The 22,861-nt window shown below is 45.0% G+C and overlaps 1 protein-coding gene across 1 annotated transcript in view; it reads left to right on the top strand.

Annotated features, from left to right (window-relative positions):
• The window catches only part of BACE2 (beta-secretase 2), a 162,836-nt gene that overhangs the window by 133,465 nt on the left and 6,510 nt on the right, over positions 1-22,861 (top strand). The window contains exon 8 of the mRNA XM_033943013.1: positions 11,726-11,894. Within this exon, the coding sequence (XP_033798904.1) occupies positions 11,726-11,894 (169 nt within the window). The remainder of the gene's footprint in view (positions 1-11,725; positions 11,895-22,861) is intronic.

Below are 22,861 nucleotides of genomic sequence, written 5' to 3' on the forward strand. Positions count from 1 at the left end.
AACAAAGGTACACTATCCAAGTGCAATACCTTAATTAACTTAGCTTCCCAGTATCACCCTCGCCAGACCCCGCGTCTTAAGCACTTACCGCGGTACTGACGAGTCTGCGCCTGCGTGCTCCTTAACAGGGTGCACCGCCCTTCTTCCTGAACCTCCCGGTTCCCTCCAGTTCCTCAGGAACTCCTGGCACTGTTTGTGACTTGTCCTGGGACGTCGCTGTAGGTTGCCTGCCTGTGGAATCCTCCGCAGTTGAGTGCGCTGCTCCTCACCAGCTCCGGACGCTGTGTTAAGCTGTAACAGGTTCTCAAGAATGGCATCCAGTTAATTAGATCACCACATTCACACTGTGCTTGCCAAAACACACTTTTCCTCCAGGAACTTCACACAATATTCCTCCAGGAACTTGACCAAAAGAATACCAAAAAAAAAATTTTTGGCATGTGGTATCCTATTGAAGCTTTGCAAGGTACGACAATCCCACTCCTGATGCCACTTTGTCACCACCTGTACTCTGGCCGAGCGGTTTTCTAACGCTAGGCAGTGACACGCTTCTAACACATGGCGTGAGCCCCTTTAAAGTAGGGCTACCTTGCAAGCTGGATATCCCTGGACCAGTTAAAGTGTGCTTTATGACAAACAGTCCAGTAGTCAGAATGGCTTAAATAGAAGCTGAGAACTTTATTTAGGCGCACAGCCTCAGCCACACAAATTAATACTGTTTCAGTGGTAAAAAAAAAGGTTGCACAAAACAAAGATTCTTCATAAATCAAAACCTAAATCCCATAGCTCTGGGCTTCACTACATGCCACACAGTCCATGCGTTTCTCTACACCAGAGCTTGTGTTTCAACAGGCAATTTGCTCTCCCAGTCACATGCTTCAATTCAAAACTGACTTGAAAACAAAAAGGAAAATCATATGCCACAATTCTTTAAGCTAGCCTTGTCAGTAACCAGCATGGCAAACAGAGCAGCCCTTAAGTTAACTTTACCCAGCTTCCCAAAGCTGACGGAGTTAGTTGTGCTTCACAGATTGTTTAGGGTAATTGGTTAACCGATACAAGCAGGCATGAGGGTTTGTAATATGAAACCAGAGGCTCTCAGCTGCTTCCCCTCTCGGACTTGAAAGGGCTGAGCTACGGCTGAAGCCACATGCATAAACTATTATGCTTCACATAGGCATATCTCCAGGGATTTAACTTCTGCCTCAACCTTCACAGTTCCTAACATAAGGTAGAAAAGGTAAGTGGGAAAGATACCTTCTTATCACATTCCTCGAGGCTAAGAAATCTCCATTCCTTCAGGTTGGGATTCAGAGAGATTATAACTGTTCTCTATCACCAAAGGTTCAGGCATACACAGATCTATAGGAAGGTTCCTAACCTGGTCCTCTTTCATGATCCAGTCATTTCCTGCCAGTGGTTCTGACTGCTTCCCAGTCTGCACAGATTCCCACAGGGCTTCTTCCTCCGTCCTGGGACTCCTCCCCCATCTGGTTTCCGTCCCTCTGCCTGCTTCTCCTGCTCCTCCTTAGCTCATTACAGAGCCTTCGTTTAAGCTGAGGGAAGAAACCACTCCCCTTTTGCTGCGGGGGTGGGGGTGGGGGGGAGAAAGTTTTCTTCCCTTGGCTTGAACTGTTCTCATGGCACCCTGCTGTGCTGTCTTCTGCTCCACAGACTCTGTAAAACAATAAGGCCAATCCTTACTGTCTGAACTCAGTACATTATCAGGGAAGTCCCAGCTGTCTGGACCTTCTTCCCTTTCTCCCTCTGAGTCCACCGGATAGTCAGCTGACTTACTCCCCTGGGCTCTGACTTGGTTTGCCCTCCTGCATCTGGGCTTGTAACTCTTACCAACTCTCTCTGTGACAAGCCTCGGGTTGCAGGATTGTCACACTAATCAGCATAGTTTGCCAGTCTTATGTTTTCAGGTGGACCTCCTGGGACACCAGAGCGCAGAGTGGTATAAATTAATATTTGGATTTTTGACATTTGGAGCATTGCGATTAAGCATCAGATTACTGTGTCTCAATGGCGATGAATTTGGACTTGAAGGATGAAATGTACAGTGTCAGCATCTATGAGACAAACTTGGTTTTTCTTATTACACAGAGCTTTTTGGACCCCTGTTCGTTTACATAAGTTAGATAGTTCCAAGTCTAATAGATGCTGGCATTGTCATCTTGAAGCTGGGACTTTGAATCATTTACTTTACTATTGTCCCTTGATACTACAGTTTTGGAGGTCTATTTGGGACCAAGTAAATAATATGTTAGAGAATCCAGTGGCTTTATCTTATGATACTATTTTATTTGGTACTCTTATGAGAGCTAAAAGCCAATTATCAATCCTAAATAATAAACTGCTAAGCGCGCATGCGCACTTGCGCCGCATGTTCCCTGATCCCTTTTCTGTCGTGCTGTGGCAGCACAAGTGCGCATGCGCTAGATGGCGCGGAGTGAGGGACCGGCACTTTGGAAGGAGAGCAGGCCCGGGATTCTGCAGAGGGCAGATGCCGAAAAGGGCTCGGAACAGTGGAAGACGGACAAAGGGGAAGGGGGGGCAGAGGCGCTCGCACCATCCGCTGCAGCCTAGCAGCTCCGACCACAACCTTTCCCCCTCAACCAACTATGCCGGCTCAGGCTCCCGCCGCAGTGGAGGGAGGAAAAAATCTATGACCCCCTCTCCCCTTCCCTCTCTTCACGGTTTGTCTCCTGTGCCTCTTCTTTGCTGTCTGCTCACCTCTCTTCCGTTGACTCCGAGAGGGCCGCAGCGCGGCCGTGTGGAAGGAGGGTGGGGGGAGCACATCCCCCCCGGCGCATACGAACCCCTTCATGCGGTCTGGCTGCTACCCTTACTCCCTTGCCTCCCCCCTTCCCGTGGTCCCGACAAACCTCTCGCCTCTAGCAGCGGCCGCAGCACTCTACACACGCTGCTTCGCGGCCTTCAACTGCCCTGATTTGCTCTAATGCATCCCTGATGACATCATCAGAGACGCGGCAGAGCAAATCAGGGCACTTGAAGGCCGTGAAGCAGCGTGTGTACAGTGCTGCGGCCGCTGCTAGAGGCGAGAGATTTGTCGGGACCGCGGAAAGGGGGAGGCGGCATATACTGTATAATACGGAGTAACAAGCAGGGAGGCACTAGGGGCAGGCTGTGGTCCTGGAACAGCAAGCAGCTCATTATCAGTGGGCAAATTCCAACCTCTAAGAGTTCCTGGCCATCCACAAAGTCAAGAAGAATAGTGTCCAGGTAGTCTTCCTTAGTGGCCCATTGTTGAACCAGAGATGGGAGCTGAATGAGAGAAATTTCCAGCTCTTCCTGGACTGGTGAAAGCAGCCTGTCTTCGATTTTGTGACCTCAAGTAGAAATACCTCGATGGAGCATTTGTTCAGCTGCTTGAAGAAAGCAACTTCAGCTTTATTTTTATTAGATTTATCATTTTCAATTTAACAAAGTGTAAAAATCATTAATATTGAGACAATAAATAGGTTAAAGGCTTGCCAAACATCATATATAATAAAATCCCCCCAAGCGCCTTGCAGCGCTAATTCAAAGGGAGGGCATGTTAATGCCATTTACGCAGACAGAGGGGGCAGTAAAAGGAAGGCGTACTGCTGGACAGGGGGAGCAGGAAAGAGGGGTTGATGGAAAGGAGAAGAGGTGCTGATGGACAGGGGAGGGGCAGAAAAAGGAAGGGAGGCATGGATAGGGGGGAGGTAAAACAAAGGGAGAAGGGCTGCTGCTGGATAAGGGGAGCAGTGAAGGGGTGGAGTTGGACACAGGGGAGGTAAAAGGAAGGGAGAATTGGCAGAGGGAGCAGGCAAGGGGTGGTGGTGGGCAGCCAAGGAAAAAAAAAGACAGAAATACAGAGAGAAAAAGAAATAAAGACAGACACACACACATATATTCTATCACCCATTAATGTAACAGGCTATAAGACTAGTGAGAAATAACAAGCTTCTATTAGTAATGACAGGGGTTGCCATGCAGCTTATTTTAAGAAATTGGAAAAACTGGGATAGGCTGAATTACACATTCTGGTGGGAATCTCTATGTTATACATATAAAATGGAGTGTTGCATGGCCGTACAACAGGGACGATTTAAGAATTTTATGGATGTTTGGGAGCCATTGGCTACATACTGTAAAGAGGAATAATTAATTTTATTTTATAGACAAGTAAACATGCACATCTGGGTGGGAGGGGGGTGGGTAAGGGAAGGGAAGGGAATTGGAATTGATCCAGGGATTTTATGAATAGTTTCATGAAGGTTTTGATATACAGTCAAACCTCGGTATGCGAGTAACCCGGTTTGCGAGTGTTTTGCAAGACGAGCAAAACATTCTCGCAAAAAGTGTCTCGCAAACCGAGTGTTGACTCGATTTGCGAGCACCCCCCCGATAATCGGCATCGCTCCCCCTCCGCTCGCAAAGGCCCCCCGCTCGAACCCGCACCCCCCGCCCTGAACTACTTAAACTTACCCCCCCCCCCCGTCTGGCAGGTGCCACTAGAAGATCTTCCCTGCTTCTGCCGGCCTTGAGCACTCCCGCCCCCTCCACCAACCATTGGCCCCTCCCATTATAATTGGCATCCAAACAGACCAATCGTCTTCCCTTACCCGCCTTCACAAGGGCCAGGAAGCCTGGGGGGCGGGCTTTAGTGAGCGGGTGAGACACCACCCCTTCAATCCCAACCAATGGTGAGGCGGTAAACAGAAGAGGGCTGCTCCGATTGAAAGGGTAGAGCGGCCAATGGGAAAGCGGTAGGGCGCTGTGGGCAGATCCCACTGGGTTAGGCATGGTGTGGCGCTGTCAGCTGTGCCCTTTTGTTTGGTTCGGAGCGATCAGAGCCTCAGAGGGTCCGGTTCGCACTCCTGTAGGTGAGCAGCAACGTATCCGATCTGCCGGGGAGGAAAAAATGGAGGTGCCACTGAGACTTCCTGGGGGAGCAGAAGTGAACGGGGAATATAGAGCCCATCTGAGGGAGCAGCAATGTGTCGGGGGATCTGCTCATGGGAGGAGGGAAAGGGGCCTAGGAGACCCCTCTCCTCTTTGGATCTGGGTCCTGTCCTGGTCCTTGGACTTGCCGCTGAAGTTTATTCCCCCATTGAACTGCGATCTTTGATAGGTTTGCCATATTTGAGGGTTCTAGATTGGTGCTGGGGAGGGGGCAAGAAGGACTTCTACATAGCTGTGACTGTATGCTGCAGGTGTCCCCTCCAACTCCCCACCCGTCCTTCAGTGTCTTGTTCTGGCTCTCCCTCTCTCTCTCCCCCCCCCCCCCCCACACACACACACGTTGTTTCTCCTGGTTTGCTCGTGGCCCTGCCAGTGCTGTTTTGAGTCTTGAAGTTTAGCCGGTGAGAGGGAGAATTAGAAGTCCTTGAGCATGCGCAGAAGCATGCTCAAGGACGGCAGAAGCAGGGAAGATCTTCTAACACAGTGGTCTCAAACTCAAGCCCTTTGCAGGGCCACATTTTGGATTTGTAGGTACTTGGATGGCCTCAGAAAAAAATAATGTCTTATTAAAGAAATGACAATTTTTGCATAAGGTAAAACTCTTTATAGTTTATAAATCTTTCCTTTTGGCTAAGTCTTAATAATAATATTGTAATTTATAGCTAAAGAGACATATGATCAAGAAACTATTTTATTTTACTTTTGTGATTGTGATAAACATACCGAGGGCCTCAAAATAGTACCTGGCGGGCCGCGGGTTTGAGACCACTGTTCTAGCAGCACCAGCACATCCTGTGGGCTGTGTGCCGGTGCCAGACAGGGGGTAAGTTACAATTTTTCGGGCGGGGATGCCGGTTTGCGCGGGGGGGGGGTGTCTTTGCGAGTGGGGGGGGGGGGCAGTGTCGCTGGCCTCGGGGGGTGGGTGGGAATGTATCAAAGCGAGTTTCCATTATTTCCTCTGGGGAAACTCGCTTTGATATACTAGTATTTTGGTTTACGAGCATGCTTCTGGAATGAATTATGCTCGTAAACCAAGGTTCCACTGTATTTGTTTATTAGCTGGGGGGAGGGGAATTTCTTTGTGCAGTAAGAACATAAGAACATAAGAAGTTGCCACCACTGGGTCAGACCATTGGTCCATCGCGCCCAGCGGTCTGCTCCCGCGGCGGCCTGTCAGGTCCATGACCTGTAATGTGGTTCCTCTCCATTTCTGTAACCTACCTCTTCTTTTATCTGTAACCCTCAATCCCCTTATCTTTTAGGAACTTATCTAAACCTTCCTTGAAACCCTGCAATGTGTTCTGGGCTATCACAACCTCCGGAAGCGTGTTCCATGTGTCCACCACCCTCTGGGTAAAAAAGAACCTCCTAGCATTTGTTCTAAACCTGTCCCCTCTCAATTTCTCCGAGTGACCCCTTGTGTTAGTGGTTCCCCACAGTCTGAAAAATCTGTCCCTGTCCACTTTCTCTATGCCCCTCAGGATTTTGAAGGTTTCTATCATGTCTCCTCTAAGTCTCCGCTTTTCCAGGGAGAAGAGCCCCAGCATCTTCAACCTGTCAGCATACGAAAAGTTTTCCATACCTTTTATAATTTTAGTTGCTCTCCTCTGGACCCCCTCAAGTACTGCCATGTCCTTTTTGAGGTACGGCGACCAGTACTGGACACTGTACTCCAGATGTGGGCGCACCTTGCACGATACAGCGGCATGATGACTTCCTTCGTCCTGGTCGTGATACCCTTTTTAATGATACCCAACATTCTGATCGCTTTCTTTGAGGCCGTCGCGCACTGTGTTGATGCTTTCAATGTTGTGTCCACCATCACCCCCAGGTCTCTTTCAAGGTTGCTCACCCCTAGCAGTGAACCCCCATTTTGTAGCTGAACATCAGGTTCCTTTTCCCTACATGCATGACCTTACATTTCTCTATATTAAAACTCATTTGCCACTTTTTTGCCCACTCTTCCAGTCATGTTAGGTCTCTTTGCAGGACCTCACAGTCTTCCGTGTTTCTAACCCTGCTGCAAAGCTTGGTGTCATCAGCAAATTTGATGACCTCACATGTTGTCCCCGTCTCCAGGTCGTTGATAAATATATTGAACAGGAGCGGTCCCAGCACCGACCCCTGTGGAACTCCACTCGTGACCCATTGCCAGTCTGAGTAATGGCCCTTTACTCCAACCCTCTGCTTCCTGCTTCCTGTAAGTTTTGTTGTGCTTATTATATAATGTATAAATATGTGAATCATTTATTGCGCATTTGTAGTTTGAAACTAATAAAGAATTTTTTTTAAAAAAACCAACAAGGTAAGTATCTAATCTTCCCAGAACTCCTGTATATTATATGGTGAGTCCTCCAAAACTCCCCTAAAACCTACTGTACCCACTTGTCTACCACCCCTATAACTCTTATGCCAGTAGATGTCACCTATATGGCAATACAGTGGGGTTTTGGTGGACTCACACTTTTCATCACACGTGTATTAATTAGGGTGGCATATGTGCCTGGGTCCCTTTCTCTGCAGTCCACTGCACTGACCATCAGACTACTGCAGAGACCTGCTTTGCAGCTCTACTAGGACTGGCCATAGTATCTGCAGCTGTCGGAGACAGATATGTATTGCTTCATGCAGATATTTGGGGGGTGAGATGGAGTCAGTGTGTGGGGGTTATATTTTCATCCTTCCATTGGTCATCTCGTCAGTTTTGGCCCTTATTCAATTTAAAAAAGGTCTAGACCAAAATGTTCAAATTGTGCCCTGGACATTTTGCAAAATGTTTGATTATTGTTGTAAAATGTCCAAGTACTAAGACCATCCTAATCCCACCCATAACACACCTCTGACATGTCCCCTTAAGATTTAGACGTACTGGAGACAAAATGACCAGAAAGGCTTCTAGTAATTCAATTTTGAAAATGCCCACTTGAACATTTTGACTAGTAAGATATCCAAGTACTGGTTTATGCTATCTTTTGGATGTCTTTTATTTTTTTTTTAAATGAGCCCCATTGCATTCTAATGTATGGATATCTACTCTTTAGCGGTTTGCCAAGCTGTTCCATCTGAGTCGTCTTTTCTTTTTCTGTTCCAAAATACATCCTGTTGGACAAGGAAACTATTGTATATTCATGTTATACTAATTGTTGCCTAGAATTGTTATAGTTTTGATAACATATGCAGTTTGATTTTCCCCCATATTTCTGATCCACTTCAGCAATTGTTATTTTTAATATTGATGATTCATCCTGGTTTTGAGAATATGATTGTTCAGACAGAAATAATTTGGAGCAGAATTTAACTGGTCACTAGCTCTCCCTCACTCAGGGGCTGATGCTTAAAACTATCACCAGTGTTAACATGTGGTTAACACCAGGTTTAGATGTACATTATTGTGTACTGAATGCTCAAACTCGCACTGCAACCATTACGGTAGACATGCATTTAAATGCATGTTACTGTGATCATTACACACTACAACCATGCTCAAGAAAAAGAATTCTCAGGTGCATAAAGCATGGGGAAACTCTTTTCGCCAGGTCTAGAGCAGCATAGAAGGGTTAGTTGGAAGAGCAGGTGTCTAATGGCACTCCTTTTCTCTCTTTCCAAACTGACATTTCAAATTCCTTCACCCCCCACCCCGAGTCAAGTCCTACCCAACCTGACTTGACCTAGCCTGGCTCCCCCTCCCTTCCACACAAAGCCCTGGTAATCTAGCAGTCCCATCAGTTCCACCAAAAAACTCCGATAGTCTACCCATGATCTCAACCCAAGATTATTAGGGAGAGCCTATCTACCATATAAGGGAATTTCTTCCTTATATGGTAAACAGGCCCTGCCCTGTGCATTCCAGGGTGAATTATATGGAATGGGGCATGGTGTGGTGCTGCCATTTTACAGATGATGGCACCCAGAGGAAAGTGTGATTGGGCATTGCTGTTACCTCCTTCCAGGTACAGAGTCAGGAGGCCTTGGGATGGGATGGGGTGGGAGGGGGGTCATTAGACTACCAAGGATTTGTGTGGGTGGAAAAGATGAGGGTCTGGAGGGCCATTAGACCATCCAGGAATCTTTTTTATTTAATATTGGGAGGGGGGCAGGTCGGGTCAGAAAAGGGGATCAGGATGAGTGTCATTAGACACCGGGAATCTTTTTTTTTTTTGGGGGGGGGAGGTGTGACTGCAATAGGTGGTAATTTGGGGGTTGGAGGTAAGCGTGCCACTGTACATGTTTTTTTTTTTAAAGTGAGAACTTTCCTGTCTGTGTTTGAGCCATTCACTGCTTCAGCACAGACAGAAAAGTTAACATTTAATGCTAACCTTCAGATTACTGCTGCAGTTTTAACATGTAAATTATTCCCTTGCTCATTAGTTTGAGCCACAATTTTTTTTGGCACTAATTTCATGGTACAGTGAGGACTCTAACATGAACTTTTGAGCATCGGCCTCTCAGAGCCTGTATTACATACTTGGACCCAGGGCAAAAACTGAGAAATGGGTCTCGTCAGTGTCTAAGAACATAACATAGGATTTACTGCTGCTAGGTCAGACCGGAGGTCCATCGTGCCCAGTAGTCTGCTCACGCAGTGGCCCTTAGGTCAAAGACCAGTGCCCTTTTTGAGTCAAGCATTACCTGCGTATGTTCTGTTCCAGTAGGAACTTATCCATCTTTTTCTTGAATCCCTGAAGGGTGCTTTCCCCTATAAGAGCGTTACAGATTTCTACCACTCTCTGGGTGAAGAAGAACTTCCTTACATTTGTACGGAATCTATTCCCTTTTAACTTTAGTGAGTGCCCTCTGGTTCTCTTCACCTTGGAGAGGGCGAACAATCTCTCTCTCTACTAAGTCAATTCCTTTCAATATCTTGAATGTTTTGATCATGTCACTTCTCCTCTTTTCAAGGGAGAAGAGGCCCAGTTTCTCTAGCCTCTCATTGTACAGCAACTCCTCCATTCCCTTAACCATTTTTGTCGTTCTTCTCTGGAACCTTTCGAGTAGCACTATGTCCTTTTTCATGTACAGCGACCAGTGTTGGACGCAGTATTCCAGGTGGGGGTATACCAAAGCCCGGTACAACGGTATGATAACCTTTTCAGATCTGTTTGTGATCCCCTTCTTAATCATTCCTAGCATTCTGTTTGCCTTTTTCGCCGCTGCCGCACATTGCGCGGACAATTTCATTGACTTGTCTACAAGTACTCCCAAATCTCTTTCCTGGGGGCTCTTTCCGAGTATAGCACCGGACATCCTGTACTCATGCATATGATTTTTGTTACCGACATGCATCACCTTGCACTTATCCACGTTGAACCTCATTTGCCATGTCATTGCCCATTCCTCGAGTGTGTTTATGTCTCGTAGGTCTTCGCAATCCTTCTGCCTACTCGGAATAACTTTGTATCGTCCGCAAATTTAATCACCTCACGCGTCACGCCAATTTCTAGGTCGTTTATAAATATGTTGAAGAGCACAGGCCTGAGAACCAAACCCTGTGGCACTCCACTTGTGATGCTTTTCCAGTCCGAGTATTGTCCATTTATCCCCACTTTGTTTCCTATCCGCCAACCAGCTTTTAATCCACGTGAGTATATCATCCTCAATTCCATGGCTCGCAATTTTTCGAAGTAGATGTTCTTGCGGAACCTTGTCAAACGCCTTCTGAAAATCTAGATATACGATGTTGACCGGTCACCCATGTCTATCTGCCTATTTACTCCCTCGAAGAAGTGCAGTAAGTTTGTCAAGCAAGATCTTCCTTTGCTGAAGCCGTGCTGGCTGGTCCTCATCAGTTTGTGTCCGTCAAGGTGACTGATGATGCGGTCCTTTATCAGCGCCTCTACCATCTTTCCCGGTACCGAAGTCAGACTCGCTGGTCTGTAGTTTCCCGGATCCCCCCTTGAACCTTTCTTGAAGATCAGCATAACATTCGCTACTTTCCAGTCTTCCGGAATCTTTCAATTCCTTGATTACCCTCGGGTGGATACCTTCCAGTCCCGGGGATTTATCATTTTTAAGCCTATCAATCTGTCTGCATACCTCTTCTAGACTGACTGTCAACCCTGTCAGTTTCCCATCTTCACTTCCTGTGTACAGTATATCCACTATACTGGATATATCCTCTTCAGTAAATACAGACACAAAAAATGTGTTGTTTGTTGGCGATGACTTTGTCCTCCTTTAGTACTCCCTTTATTCCATGATCATCTAACAGCTCCACTGCTTCTTCACGGCTCATTTCTCTTAATATATCGAAAGAACGACTTAACATTTTTTGCCTCCTTGGCTATTTTTTCCTCGTAGTCCCTTTTAGCCCCTCTTACCGCTTTTTGGCACTTGCTTTGATGTTGTTTGTGCTTTTACCAGTTTTCATCCTTAACATTCTAATTCAGTAACATTGCTCAACTTTGCCAAGAATGTTTTGTGGTGCTGAGCCATTGACAAGTGACCTGATTGCTCACCCCTAAAACTGGCCAAGCTCTCACAATGTTTGCATTCTCTTTGGTGTCTCTGGTGCCTCCAGTTTATTCTTGGTATATCTGTGAGTGGCTGATTCCAGTCACTCTTACCCTAAACTAAACTAAACCTTAGGTTTGTATACCGCGCCATCTCCACAAGCGTAGAGCTCGGCACGGTTTACAGGGTTAGGTTGAAAAGGAGCTACAATGAAGGGTTATAGGAAAGGAGCTAGGAAGATAAAGAGGGACAGGGAACCAAAAAGCGGGAAGTTTATGTCTGGTTTATGTCTGTTCTGGCTGTCTTTTTTTCTCAGATGTACCTGCACCATATGTTGACCGTGGAGGAAAATTTGGAATGTTATCGCTTTGGAATCTCTTCTTCCAGTAATGCTCTAATAATAGGGGCAACAATCATGGAAGGCTTCTATGTGATTTTTGACAGAGATGAGAAGAAGGTGGGCTTTGCAGTGAGCTCTTGCGCAGGTAAGTGAAGGATGTAGGGATGTGCATTAGTTGTACGAATGGTAAAACATAAGTAATGGCAACATATTCACTTAGTTTCATCGCAATACAATTCCACAATCATGCAGCTTTTCACAAACTGCCATTCATCTTCATCTTAAGCACACAACCACCACCAGACAAGCTGAAGAAAATCTAGAAGGGGAAAGGGGAGATAGGGGACAAGCCAGAAGCATGGTGCACATCAGCCAATCATGTTAGAACATTTTCACAGGCAGCCAATGCAGTCTATCCTTGATTGACATATTGAAACCCCATGGGTCATCAGGCAGGATCATCAGAGAGAACCATTTTATCTCTGACATACATGCCCTGATACTCAAAGCCTAATGTCGGTGCTAAAGATGGCAGCTATCATGCAGGCTGGCAGTAGGCATTTGGAACACTGTGTGTGTGTGTGGGGGGGGGGGACTGAGGGCTGAGTGATGTGACAGTGTATCACTATCTGCCTCATAAGTATTACTTCTAAATTCCAATTGCAGCCATTAAGGGGACCTAAGCCTAAATACCTGACAAACCATAGAAGAGGTTACATGTTTTCCGAATTCCAAGCGCATTAACTAAACCAGGGGTCGGCAACCTGTGCTCACGAGCTACAAACAGCTTTTTCACCATGTGGCTGTGGCTCTTCCTGATCCGACATACCTGCGGCTTTCCCAAGGGAGCAACAGTGGTGGTGACCAGCTGGCATAGGCAGCTCTGTGAACAGGCTGTTTGTGGTCACCTTACCAGGGCCTTCCTTCTGCCGTACCATTGATGACATCATTCGTGACATGGCTGAGGGAAGGCCCTGGTAGGGCTGGCGCAAGCAGCCTGCAAGCAGCACTGCCTCTGCCATTCAGCCACCACCACTGTTGCTGCCTTGGGAGGCTCGCAGGTATGTCACTCTTGTGGGGGGGCAGGGGGGCAATGTCAGTCAGAGAGAGGCCATACTTATAAATTATGCATAAGGGTGAACTTATTTGAGTCAGCTTGGGGGAGCTTTGTCTTTGTCACTCAGAACTGTCTGTTTTTGCAACAGAACGACTGTCAGACAACTCAGGAAGTTTGCATTCTTTGAGATTTTATGAAGCACCTTACAATCCAATTATCATTGAGAATGTTTTAAGAATTACACTATTATATTTGAATATACTATAACTCAGGGCTAGCCCAAAGCTATATGATGCCATAGAACCACATGGGGGAGAGGAAGGGGACATGGATGCTGGACCACAAATTTGGGGGGGGTGGAGACTTCCAACTACTCACTGAACATAAACCAACTCTATACAAAAATATAGTGTCACAAGTCTCATTAAATTGTTTTTCTTTATTTTCTGTAAGTACTTGAAGTTTTGTTTTTGTATTAAATGCATATATATCCATATTACATTTAAAAAAAAAATCATATCTCAAACCCCCTTCTCTACCCATTGCAGCTTTTTGAACATCTTGGATCAAAGATTTAGGATAAAATGGTTCTTTGTTTTAAAAAGGTTGCTGACCCTTGCACTAGACTGACTTTTAAGTAGGGTTACCAGATTTTCCAGAGCTAAAATCCAGACCCATGGCCCCGCTTCCCTCAACATGTTCACTTGTCGGGAGGGTATCTGCGCATGCACTGGTCTGACATGATGACACCACACACATGCAGGCGTGCGCGTGATGTCACTGCGTTGCATCCGTGCATGCGCAGATGCCGTCCTGATGTTGCTCCTGTCTGGAAGCTTTTCAAAACCCAGACAAAATTCCGGGTTTTGAAAAGCAGTCCAGACACCAGGCATGTCCTCTAAAAGGAGGACTTGTCCAGGGAAAACAGGGACATCTGGTAACCCTACTTTTAAGCAGTCTGATATGGCCTTTTAGGAATTATGTACTGAATATTATCACTTTACTGCATAAGTGCTGTCTCCACCCCCAAATAGCTGGCTTTCAGTTTAACAATCTGTGATAATATTCAGAAGCACAGACCAGTTGAGAGCCACAGAAATTTGTGGGATAGCCCTGCAGAAGCTGGGATGATCCTTATAGACTTCTCAAAGCCAACCAAGCTCTGACTTCCATAAACTTGCTTATAATTAGGGTTACCAGACACCCGGATTTCCCCGGACATGTCCTGGGTCCGGACAGCTTTTCAAAACCCGGCAGGTTGGATTTTGAAAAGTTTCTATCAAATCGCTGTTGAGAATAGGCAGCGGGGGACGGGGCTAGGGCAGGATTGGGGGCGTGTCTGGGCGTGACAGGGCAGGGATTGGTGGAACTGGGCAGGTCTAGGGGTCTGGATTTTCCAAATGGAAAATCTGGTATCCCTACCTATAATCAACTATCCTACATAATCCCTATGTCTTACACTCACTCTTTTTTTGACTATAGATTGCCGTAATGTCGTCTTCAGTATTGGCTCTTGTTTTGCATGCTGCCTTCTTAGATTGTAATCTGCTGCCTCAGCTTCTTCTGTAAGCTCCCCATGTTGTATGGGCCCTTGTGTAATTGTAAATTGCCTTGAACCTTTATAGGTATAGAGCGATCCACAAATCCCAGATTAGATGCGATGTAAATGGCCAGGAGCTGTTTCTGGCTGGTTAAATTGCTTTAAATATCCACACCTTTCTTTTTGGTTGTGTCTCTTTGTTGCCACTGCCTCTTTGTTGCTGCATTTTCCCTTCTCTCAGTGTTTTCTGGTCTTCATGCCACTGCTGTTGTGCCCGTTCCCCTCTTCTGCTAATTTGGATGTTTCAGGCCACCTTTTCTTGGCTGTGTTGCTCTGAGACCTGTGTCCTTTGGGGGTTTTCTTTTTTTTTTCCTTTCTGGACAACTTTCTGGCTTTCATTCTACTAATTTTCCCCACTTTTTATTCTTGGATATTTGTTGCCACTTGTCTTGCTTCATGCTTTGTAATCCAAGTTTCCAAGTTTATTAGTTTTTAATATCCCGACCATAAAACAAATATCTGGCCGGTTAACAATATAATTTAAAAGAGGGAGTAAAAAGGGAAGAATGTATAAAATATTTAAGTGGGACATAAATGACAAAAACCAGACAGACTTGACTGTGAGGATAGTAAGGGAGGAGGGGAAAAAGTTACATTTAATATGAAGAAAAGGGAAGAGTGGGTAGGGAAAAAACGTGAAGGTGAGGGCATATTGTAGTAGTAATTGCTTGCAAGAGGAGAGAAAATAGAAATAAAAGAGAAGAGAGAGAAGATAGATAGTAGAAAATCTAGGTTAGATTAAAAGCGTCATGAAATAAAAAAGTCTTTAGACAAGATTTAAATTTAACAAGTTGTTGTTCGTCGCGGAGGTATTGTGGCAAGGAGTTCCATAATGTAGGGGCAGTTACAGCAAAATTTGTTTTACGAGTATAATAGAAATCTTTTAGAGGGGGGATGAAAAGAAGTTTTTGATCAGAGGATCTTAAAGTGCGGGAGGAGCATTGAGGTATCAGGAGTTTGTCAAGGAATGAAGGTTGATGAGATTGTTTAATTTTAAAGCTGAGCAAGATGATTTTATAGGTGATACGGTGAGTGATAGGGAGCCAGTGAGCTTCTTTTAAGAGTGGAGTAACATGGTCAAATCGGCCTTTTTTATAAATAAGTTTTATTGCAGTATTTTGTAGTAATTGAAGGCGACGTAATTCTTTTTGGGGTAGATTTGTGTATAGATTTAGCTCACACCTTATTTTCAGCTATAGGTAAAAGCAAGTTAAATTCAGGTACAGTAGGTATTATCATGGCCCTTGGAGGGCTTACAATCTAAATTTGTACCTGAGGCAGTGGAGGGTCAGCCCATTGTTCTGTTAGGCTATTCTACCATTCCTAGTGAGCTAATAGAATCTTCTTCCTTTTCCTGTTCTGCAAGTTTCTGTATTATTTAGAATCTTATTTGCACTGGTATTATGCCACAACCCTTACTAGCCAGGTTTTTCCTGCAAACATTGCTGCAGCGTTCTGCACACTTACAACATTAGTTTCTGTATTGTTTAAAAGTGTGTTTTTGAAGAGAGAGCAGTGTTTTTTCTCCATGTCAAATATCTTCGGTGTCTACCACTTCTCAGCCTTTTGGCTAAGATCAAGTGTAAAAGTTCTTGGTGCCTTCAGGTATTTCCATTCAGCTAGTAGAACCTCTGTTGTCTCTCTATATGTGTTTTTGGGCCTTCCTGCCAGTCCTGTCTTCTCCATCTGGTGTTTTAGGACCTTGCAGATAATCTGGGTGCTATATAAGTCCTCTATAGATCTTAAACAGCAGTTCCATACAACCCTTTCCTACTGAAAAGCTGGTCCAACTAGAGGTAAGCCAAGAGGATGTCCTCCGACAGATAGACAGACTGAAGAGCGACAAATCACCAGGTCCGGACGGCATCCACCCAAGGGTACTAAAAGAACTGAGAAACAAAATAGCGGAAACACTTTGCCAAATATGTAACCTATCCTTAAAAACTGGGGAGATCCCGGAGGACTGGAAAATAGCAAATTTCACGCCCATCTTTAAGAAGGGATCAACGGGTGACCCGGGAAAGATGATGGAAGCACTGGTTAAGGACAGCATCTGTGAACACATAGAAAACAATGGACAGCTGAAGGCGAGCCAGCACGGCTTCTGCAAGGGAAGGTCGTACCTCACGAACTTATTGTACTGCTTTGAGGGAATAAACAGCCAGATGGATAAAGGGGAATCCATAGACATCATTTACCTTGACTTCCTAAAAGCCTTCGACAAGGTACCCCACGAACGGCTGCTTAAGAAGCTGTGGAACCACGGGGTGCAAGGGGATGTCCACCGATGGATCAAACACTGGCTGGCAGGCAGGAAACAGAGGGTTGGAGTAAAGGGCCATTACTCAGACTGGCAATGGGTCATGAGTGGAGTTCCACAGGGGTCGGCGCTGGGACCGCTCCTGTTCAATATATTTATTAACAACCTGGAGGCGGGAACAAAATGTGAGGTTATTAAATTTGCGGATGACACCAAACTCTGCAGCAGGGTTAGAACCGCGGAAGACTGCGAAGACCTGCAAAGGGACCTAACGAGGCTGGAAGAGTGGGCAAAAAAATGGCAAATGAGCTTTAACATAGAGAAATGCAAGATAATGCATGTAGGGAGAAAGAACCCGATGTTCAGCTACAAAATGTGGGGATCATTGCTAGGGGTAAGCAACCTTGAAAGAGACCTGGGGGTGATGGTGGACACAACATTGAAAGCATTAGCACAGTGTGCGACAGCCTCAAAGAAAGCGAACAGAATGTTGGGTATCATTAAAAAGGGTATCACGACCAGGATGAAGGAAGTCATCATGCCGCTGTATCGTGCAATGTTGCACCCTCATCTGGAGTACTATGTCCAGTACTGGTCGCCGTACCTCAAGATGGACATTGCAGTACTTGAGGGAGTTCAGAGAAGAGCGACTAAACTGATAAAAGGTATGGAAAACTTTTCATACGCTGACAGGTTGGAAATGCTAGGGCTATTCTCCCTGGAAAAGCGGAGACTTAGAGGAGACATGATAGAAACCTTTAAAATCTTGAAGGGCATAGAGAAGGTAGACAGGGACAGATTCTTCAGACTGTGGGGAACCACAAGTACAAGGGGGCACTCGAAGAAATTGAAAGGGGACAGGTTTAGAACAACCAGAGGGTGGTGGACACATGGAATGCGTTTCCGGAGGTTGTGATAGGCCAGAGCACGCTACAGGGGTTCAAGGAAGGTTTAGATAGATTCCTAAAAGATAAGGGGATTGAGGGGTACAGATAGAAGTAGAGGTAGGTTATAGGAATAGTCAGGGACCACTTCACAGGTCATAGGCCTGATGAGCCGCCGCGGGAGCAGACCGCTGGGCGTGATGGACCTCTGGTCTGACCCAGTGGAGGCAACTTCTTATGTTCTCTTATGACAATACCCCCTCCCTATGCACCCTACCATCCTTCTTGCTTTCACCATCACCTTTTCAACTGATTGTCCACCTTAAGATCATCACATAGCAAGTCCCTCACTTCTGTACCGTTCCCTCGGGCTTTTGCAGCCAAATGCATAACCTTGCATTTCTTAGCATTAAATTTTAGCTGCCAAATTTCGGACCATTCTTCAAGCTTCAGAGCTTTCTTCATGTTATTCACACCATCATGGGTATCTACTCTATTGCAGATTTTGGTATCATCCGCAAAGAGGCAAATCTTACCCGACAGCCCTTCAGCAATATCGTTTATAAAAATGTTTAAAACCACAGGCCCAAGAACAGAGCCTGGAGGCACACCACTGGTAACATCCCTTTCCTCAGAATGATCTCCATTAATCACTACCCTCTGTTGCCTTCCACCCAACAGTTCTTGACCCAGCCCGTCACTTTGGGACCCATCCCAAGGGCACTCAGTTTATTTATTAGACGTCTGTGTGGAACATTGTCAAAGGCTTTGCTAAAATCTAAATAAACCACATCTAACACACTCTCTCTATCCAATTCTCTAGTCTCACCCAGTCAAAGAAATTGTTCAGATTTGTCTGACAATTCCTACCTCTAGTGAATCCATGTTGCCTCCGGTTCTGTAATCAACAGGATTCCAGAAACTTCACCAGTCTCTGTTTTAAAAGCGTTTCTATTAATTTGCATACCACAGAGGTCAGACTAACTGGCCTGTAATTCCCTACTTCTTCCTTACTTTCATTTTTGTGGAGAAGGACCACATCAGTCCTTCTCCAGTCCTTTGGTTCCACTTCCGACTCTAGAGACTTGTTGAAAAGGTCAGTCAGTGGAGCTACCAGAATTTCCTTAAGTTCCTTCAGCACTCTTGGATGTATACCATCTGACCCTTCGCTTTGTCTACCTTTATTTTAGCTAGCTCCTAACAAACACATCCCTCTGAAAATCGATCAGGGTCTACCACTCCTCCATCCCTATTCATGTTTGTCTTCTACGGTCCTGCTCCTGGTGCTTCAGCCGTAAACATAGAACAGAAATATTTGTTAAGCAATTCAGCCTTTTCTTTATCAGCTTCTACATATTTCTCCCCTTCACCTTTGAGTCTCACAATGCCACTTTTGTACTTCTTCCTGTCACTAATATATCTAAAAAATGTTGTCTCCCCGTTTTACCTTGTCAGCTATTTTTTCTTCCATTTGCATCTTTGATTTCCTGACTATACGATCAGTTTCTCTTAACTTTTCCAGATATTTTTGCCTGTCTTCCTCTTTCTTCCTCTTTTCAGTTTTGCCCACTGCATTTCCACTCCTTCCAGACGTTCCATCCATACAATTCCTTGACATAGTCCCTCATCTGAACAAACTTAGTTTTTAAAAAGTCTCGAGCCTTTGCTTTTGAATGAGCCCTTTCTATACCCATCTTAATATTTAACTGTACCATGCAGGGATCACCCACTGTAACATCAGAAACACATTCCCTGTTTGTAAGCACTAAGTCCAGTATGACCCCCGCCCACATCGGTTCCATTACCAACTGCTAGAACAGTTCTCCTTGTAGAAAATCCAGGACGGATCTATCTAATTCTAGAAGACCCCGCAATAGGTATACCCCAATCAACATCCGGCATGTTAAAACCACCTATTAGTAAGACTTCCCCTTTTTTAGATATATTCTGAATGTCTACTATTAAATCTCTATCTACTTCTTCCATCTGTTAAGGAGGCCTGTATATCACACCAATGTAAATATATTCACCATTCCCTCTTTCCAAATTGCTCCACAGTGCCTCTTCCTTGCCCTGCAGATCCTGTAATTGTGCAGCTTTAACATGATCTTTAACATATAATGTTACTTCCCCTCCTTTTCTTTTTTTGCAATGAAAGTGAGGCTCCTCCTTCTAGCCTCACTTTCATTATCCAGAAGCCATTGTAAAATTCATGGCACCAAGGTGGCTGTGCGGTCGGCATCAGTTCCTTAGGAAAGGGCGTTTAAGTCCCTGAAACCAGCTTTAGTCGGATCTTCTATGAGGATTAACATGTTATAGAGTAACCTCTGTTATCAAAAACGCTGAACTGCTAGAACAACCAGCTAAGTGCTCTGTGGATATCATTCCATTTTGTTACAGAGGTGGTAGGGATCTCTTCAGAGTGCCCCATGATTAACACTTTTTTTTTTAATCTTTATTCATTTTAAAGCCAGAAATAAGTGCAACATATTATATAGTCATTTTACACTACAACAGCACTTAAATTCAATCAAAATTATATTCTATGACAAATACATATATCACCCCCCGTCTACATATCCAAAAACTGCACTCAAAACTAAAAAATATCTTCCCACCCAACCTGGATGTATATTATCAAAGGGCAAAATCAACAATCACTCTTTACAGAATGTTGTCAATGGCTCCCAAATATCCGTAAACTTCTTATAATGTCCCTGTTGTATGGCCATCATACGTTCCATTTTAAAAGTGTGACATAGAGATTCCCACCAAAAGGTATAATTTAACTGATCCCAGTTTCTCAAAATAAGTTGTATGGCAACCCCTGTCATTATAAAGAGAAGTTTATTATTCTGAGCAGATATTTGGCTTTTAGCCCTCATTAACGTACCAAATAGGATGGTATCGTAAGTCAATGCCACTGGATTTTCCAATATGTTTTTTACTTGATGCCAGATGGATCTCCAAAATTTAAGTATCAAGGGACAATAGTACAATAGATGATCCAACGTCCCAACTTTGAGATGACAGTGCCAGCATCTATTAGACTTGGAACTATCTAATTTCTGTAATCGGACAGGGGTCCAAAATGCTCTAAGTAACAAGAAAAATCATGTTTGTCTCATAGATGCAGACACCGTACATTTCATCCTCCAAGTCCAGATTCGTGGCTATTGAGATGCAGTAATCTGATGCTTTATCTCAATTCTCCAAATATCAAGAAGACCAGTCTTTGGTTTCTTATTCAAAAATTCAGATATTAATTTGTACCACTGGATGGCCTGGTGTCCCAGGAAATCCGTCTGGAAGCATAGGACCAGGAAACTGTACTGATTTTTAAGATTTTGCCATTCAGGGAACCCCTTTTGAATGGCTTGCTTCAACTGCAACCACTTATAACTTTGAGACTTAGCAATACCAAATGTTTGTTGCAGTCGTGAAAAGTCAAGCAGCTTTCCACCAGATATTATATCATCCAGAGTACATATGCCCGCCTTCATCCAATGCTTCCAGATGATCTTAAACCCACCAATTTGAATCTTGAAGTTCAGCCAAAGGGACTGACCGGTGGGTTTATGAATTGGAATAGGTGTTAAATTATTAATAAATTCTAATGTCTCCCAAGTGTAATAAAATTCAATTGTTCTTATACAACCTAGGTAACTTGATACTCAAAAGGTGACCCAATCTCAATGGAGTGCATTCACACTAAATATGGCACTATTTAACTCTGTTTCATTAATAGTTGGGAGTTATACAACACAAGTCTCCAATATTTCACCCAACCTCCACAGTATCCAACATCCCTCTCCACAAAATTATAAGTTGTTCCACATGCTCTCATATATTTCAAATCTGGCAAAATGTGGCCTCAGGTACACCTCCTCCACCCTTAGTAATGTTCAATAACGGTAGGGATACCGGTGTTATTATTCCTCATTGGCCCACATTCTTTTATTGCAGTTATTTAGGTAAACTTTTTAAAAAACTTTTTGTGAGTCATTGAGTTAGTGAAAGTGTCATTTTGATGTTGGAGCAATAAAAATCTTCATATCACCAGACGAATTGGAGGACACTTTTTTGTGCACATCAGTCTTATCTGGACAATTCCACTCTGGTTTCTGCATATTGGTGTTTGTGGTGGTGTTTTTCCCCCTGCATTTTCTTTTCTTGACTTAGTATACATCCATCTTTAGCATTAACTTTTAACATTCAACGTTCTTCCATTTTTCTGCTTTCTTCTCAAAATCTACTTTTCCATGCTTTCTTCTCAAAATTGACTTTTCTATGCCTTCCCTTCCCATCTTTCCATGAGTAACATCTCCTCCCTCTTTCTTCTCCCCTACTCCAATCTAGTCATAAGAAGCATTTCTTCTTATCTCTTCCCTGCCGCACCCATTGCTGTGCATCATCTCCTCCCTCTGTCTCCCCTTTCCCTCCATCCCTATGCACCATCTCATCCCTCTCCCATGGTCAGACATCTCTATCTTCTCCCTTCTCCCCTCATATAATCTGGCATCTTTCTCCTCTCCTTTCCATAGCCTGGAATCTCTTTCCTCTCCCATGGTCTGACATCTCTCTCTCCTTCCCTCCCTCTTCCTGAGGTATAACATCTCTCTCCTCTCCATCCTGCCGTCTGGCATCTCTCTCTCCCCTCCTTCCCTTCCATTCTGTGGTCTGGAATCTCTCTCTCCCCCCTTCCCATTCCAGTGATCTGCCATCTCTCTGTTCTTTGGGTCATCTCTCCTCCCTCCCAGTGTAACATTTCTCCCTTCTTCCTCCCCACCATTATCATGTCCAACAATTCTTCCTCTTTCTTTCTTTCCCCATATACATCATCTCTCTTTCCCTCTCACGCCAAACAACTATGTCCAACAATTCTCCATTCCTTTTCCCTTCCCCATGGCAGGAATTCTTTCTCTCCCTTTTTACTACTCCACCTGTGCAGCATCTCTTTTCCTTCTTTCCTACCCCCCCCCCCGCCCGTACATTTGTCCTTCCCAACCTACTCCCAGTTTGTTCTGTATCTGTCTTCCCAACCCCCTAAGCATCTGTCCTCCCTGCCTTCCCAACTCCCTACCCCCTGCATCCAGCCTCTCCCTGCCAGGCTCTGCACCCAGCCCCCTTCCTTCTCCCCTCTGTCAGCCTCTGCACCCAGCCCCCTTCCCGGCTCTACTTCCAGCCCCTTTCCCTCAATACCCCCTGTTCAGGCTCTGCACCCAGCCCCCATCACTCCCCCTGTCAGGCACTGCACTGAACCCAGCTCCCCTCCCTCCCTCTCCCCTCCCCGTCAGATTCTGCACCCTGC

The sequence above is a fragment of the Geotrypetes seraphini genome, chromosome 4 (genome assembly GCF_902459505.1).
Source record: "Geotrypetes seraphini chromosome 4, aGeoSer1.1, whole genome shotgun sequence".
NCBI classification, from domain to species: Eukaryota; Metazoa; Chordata; class Amphibia; order Gymnophiona; family Dermophiidae; genus Geotrypetes; species Geotrypetes seraphini.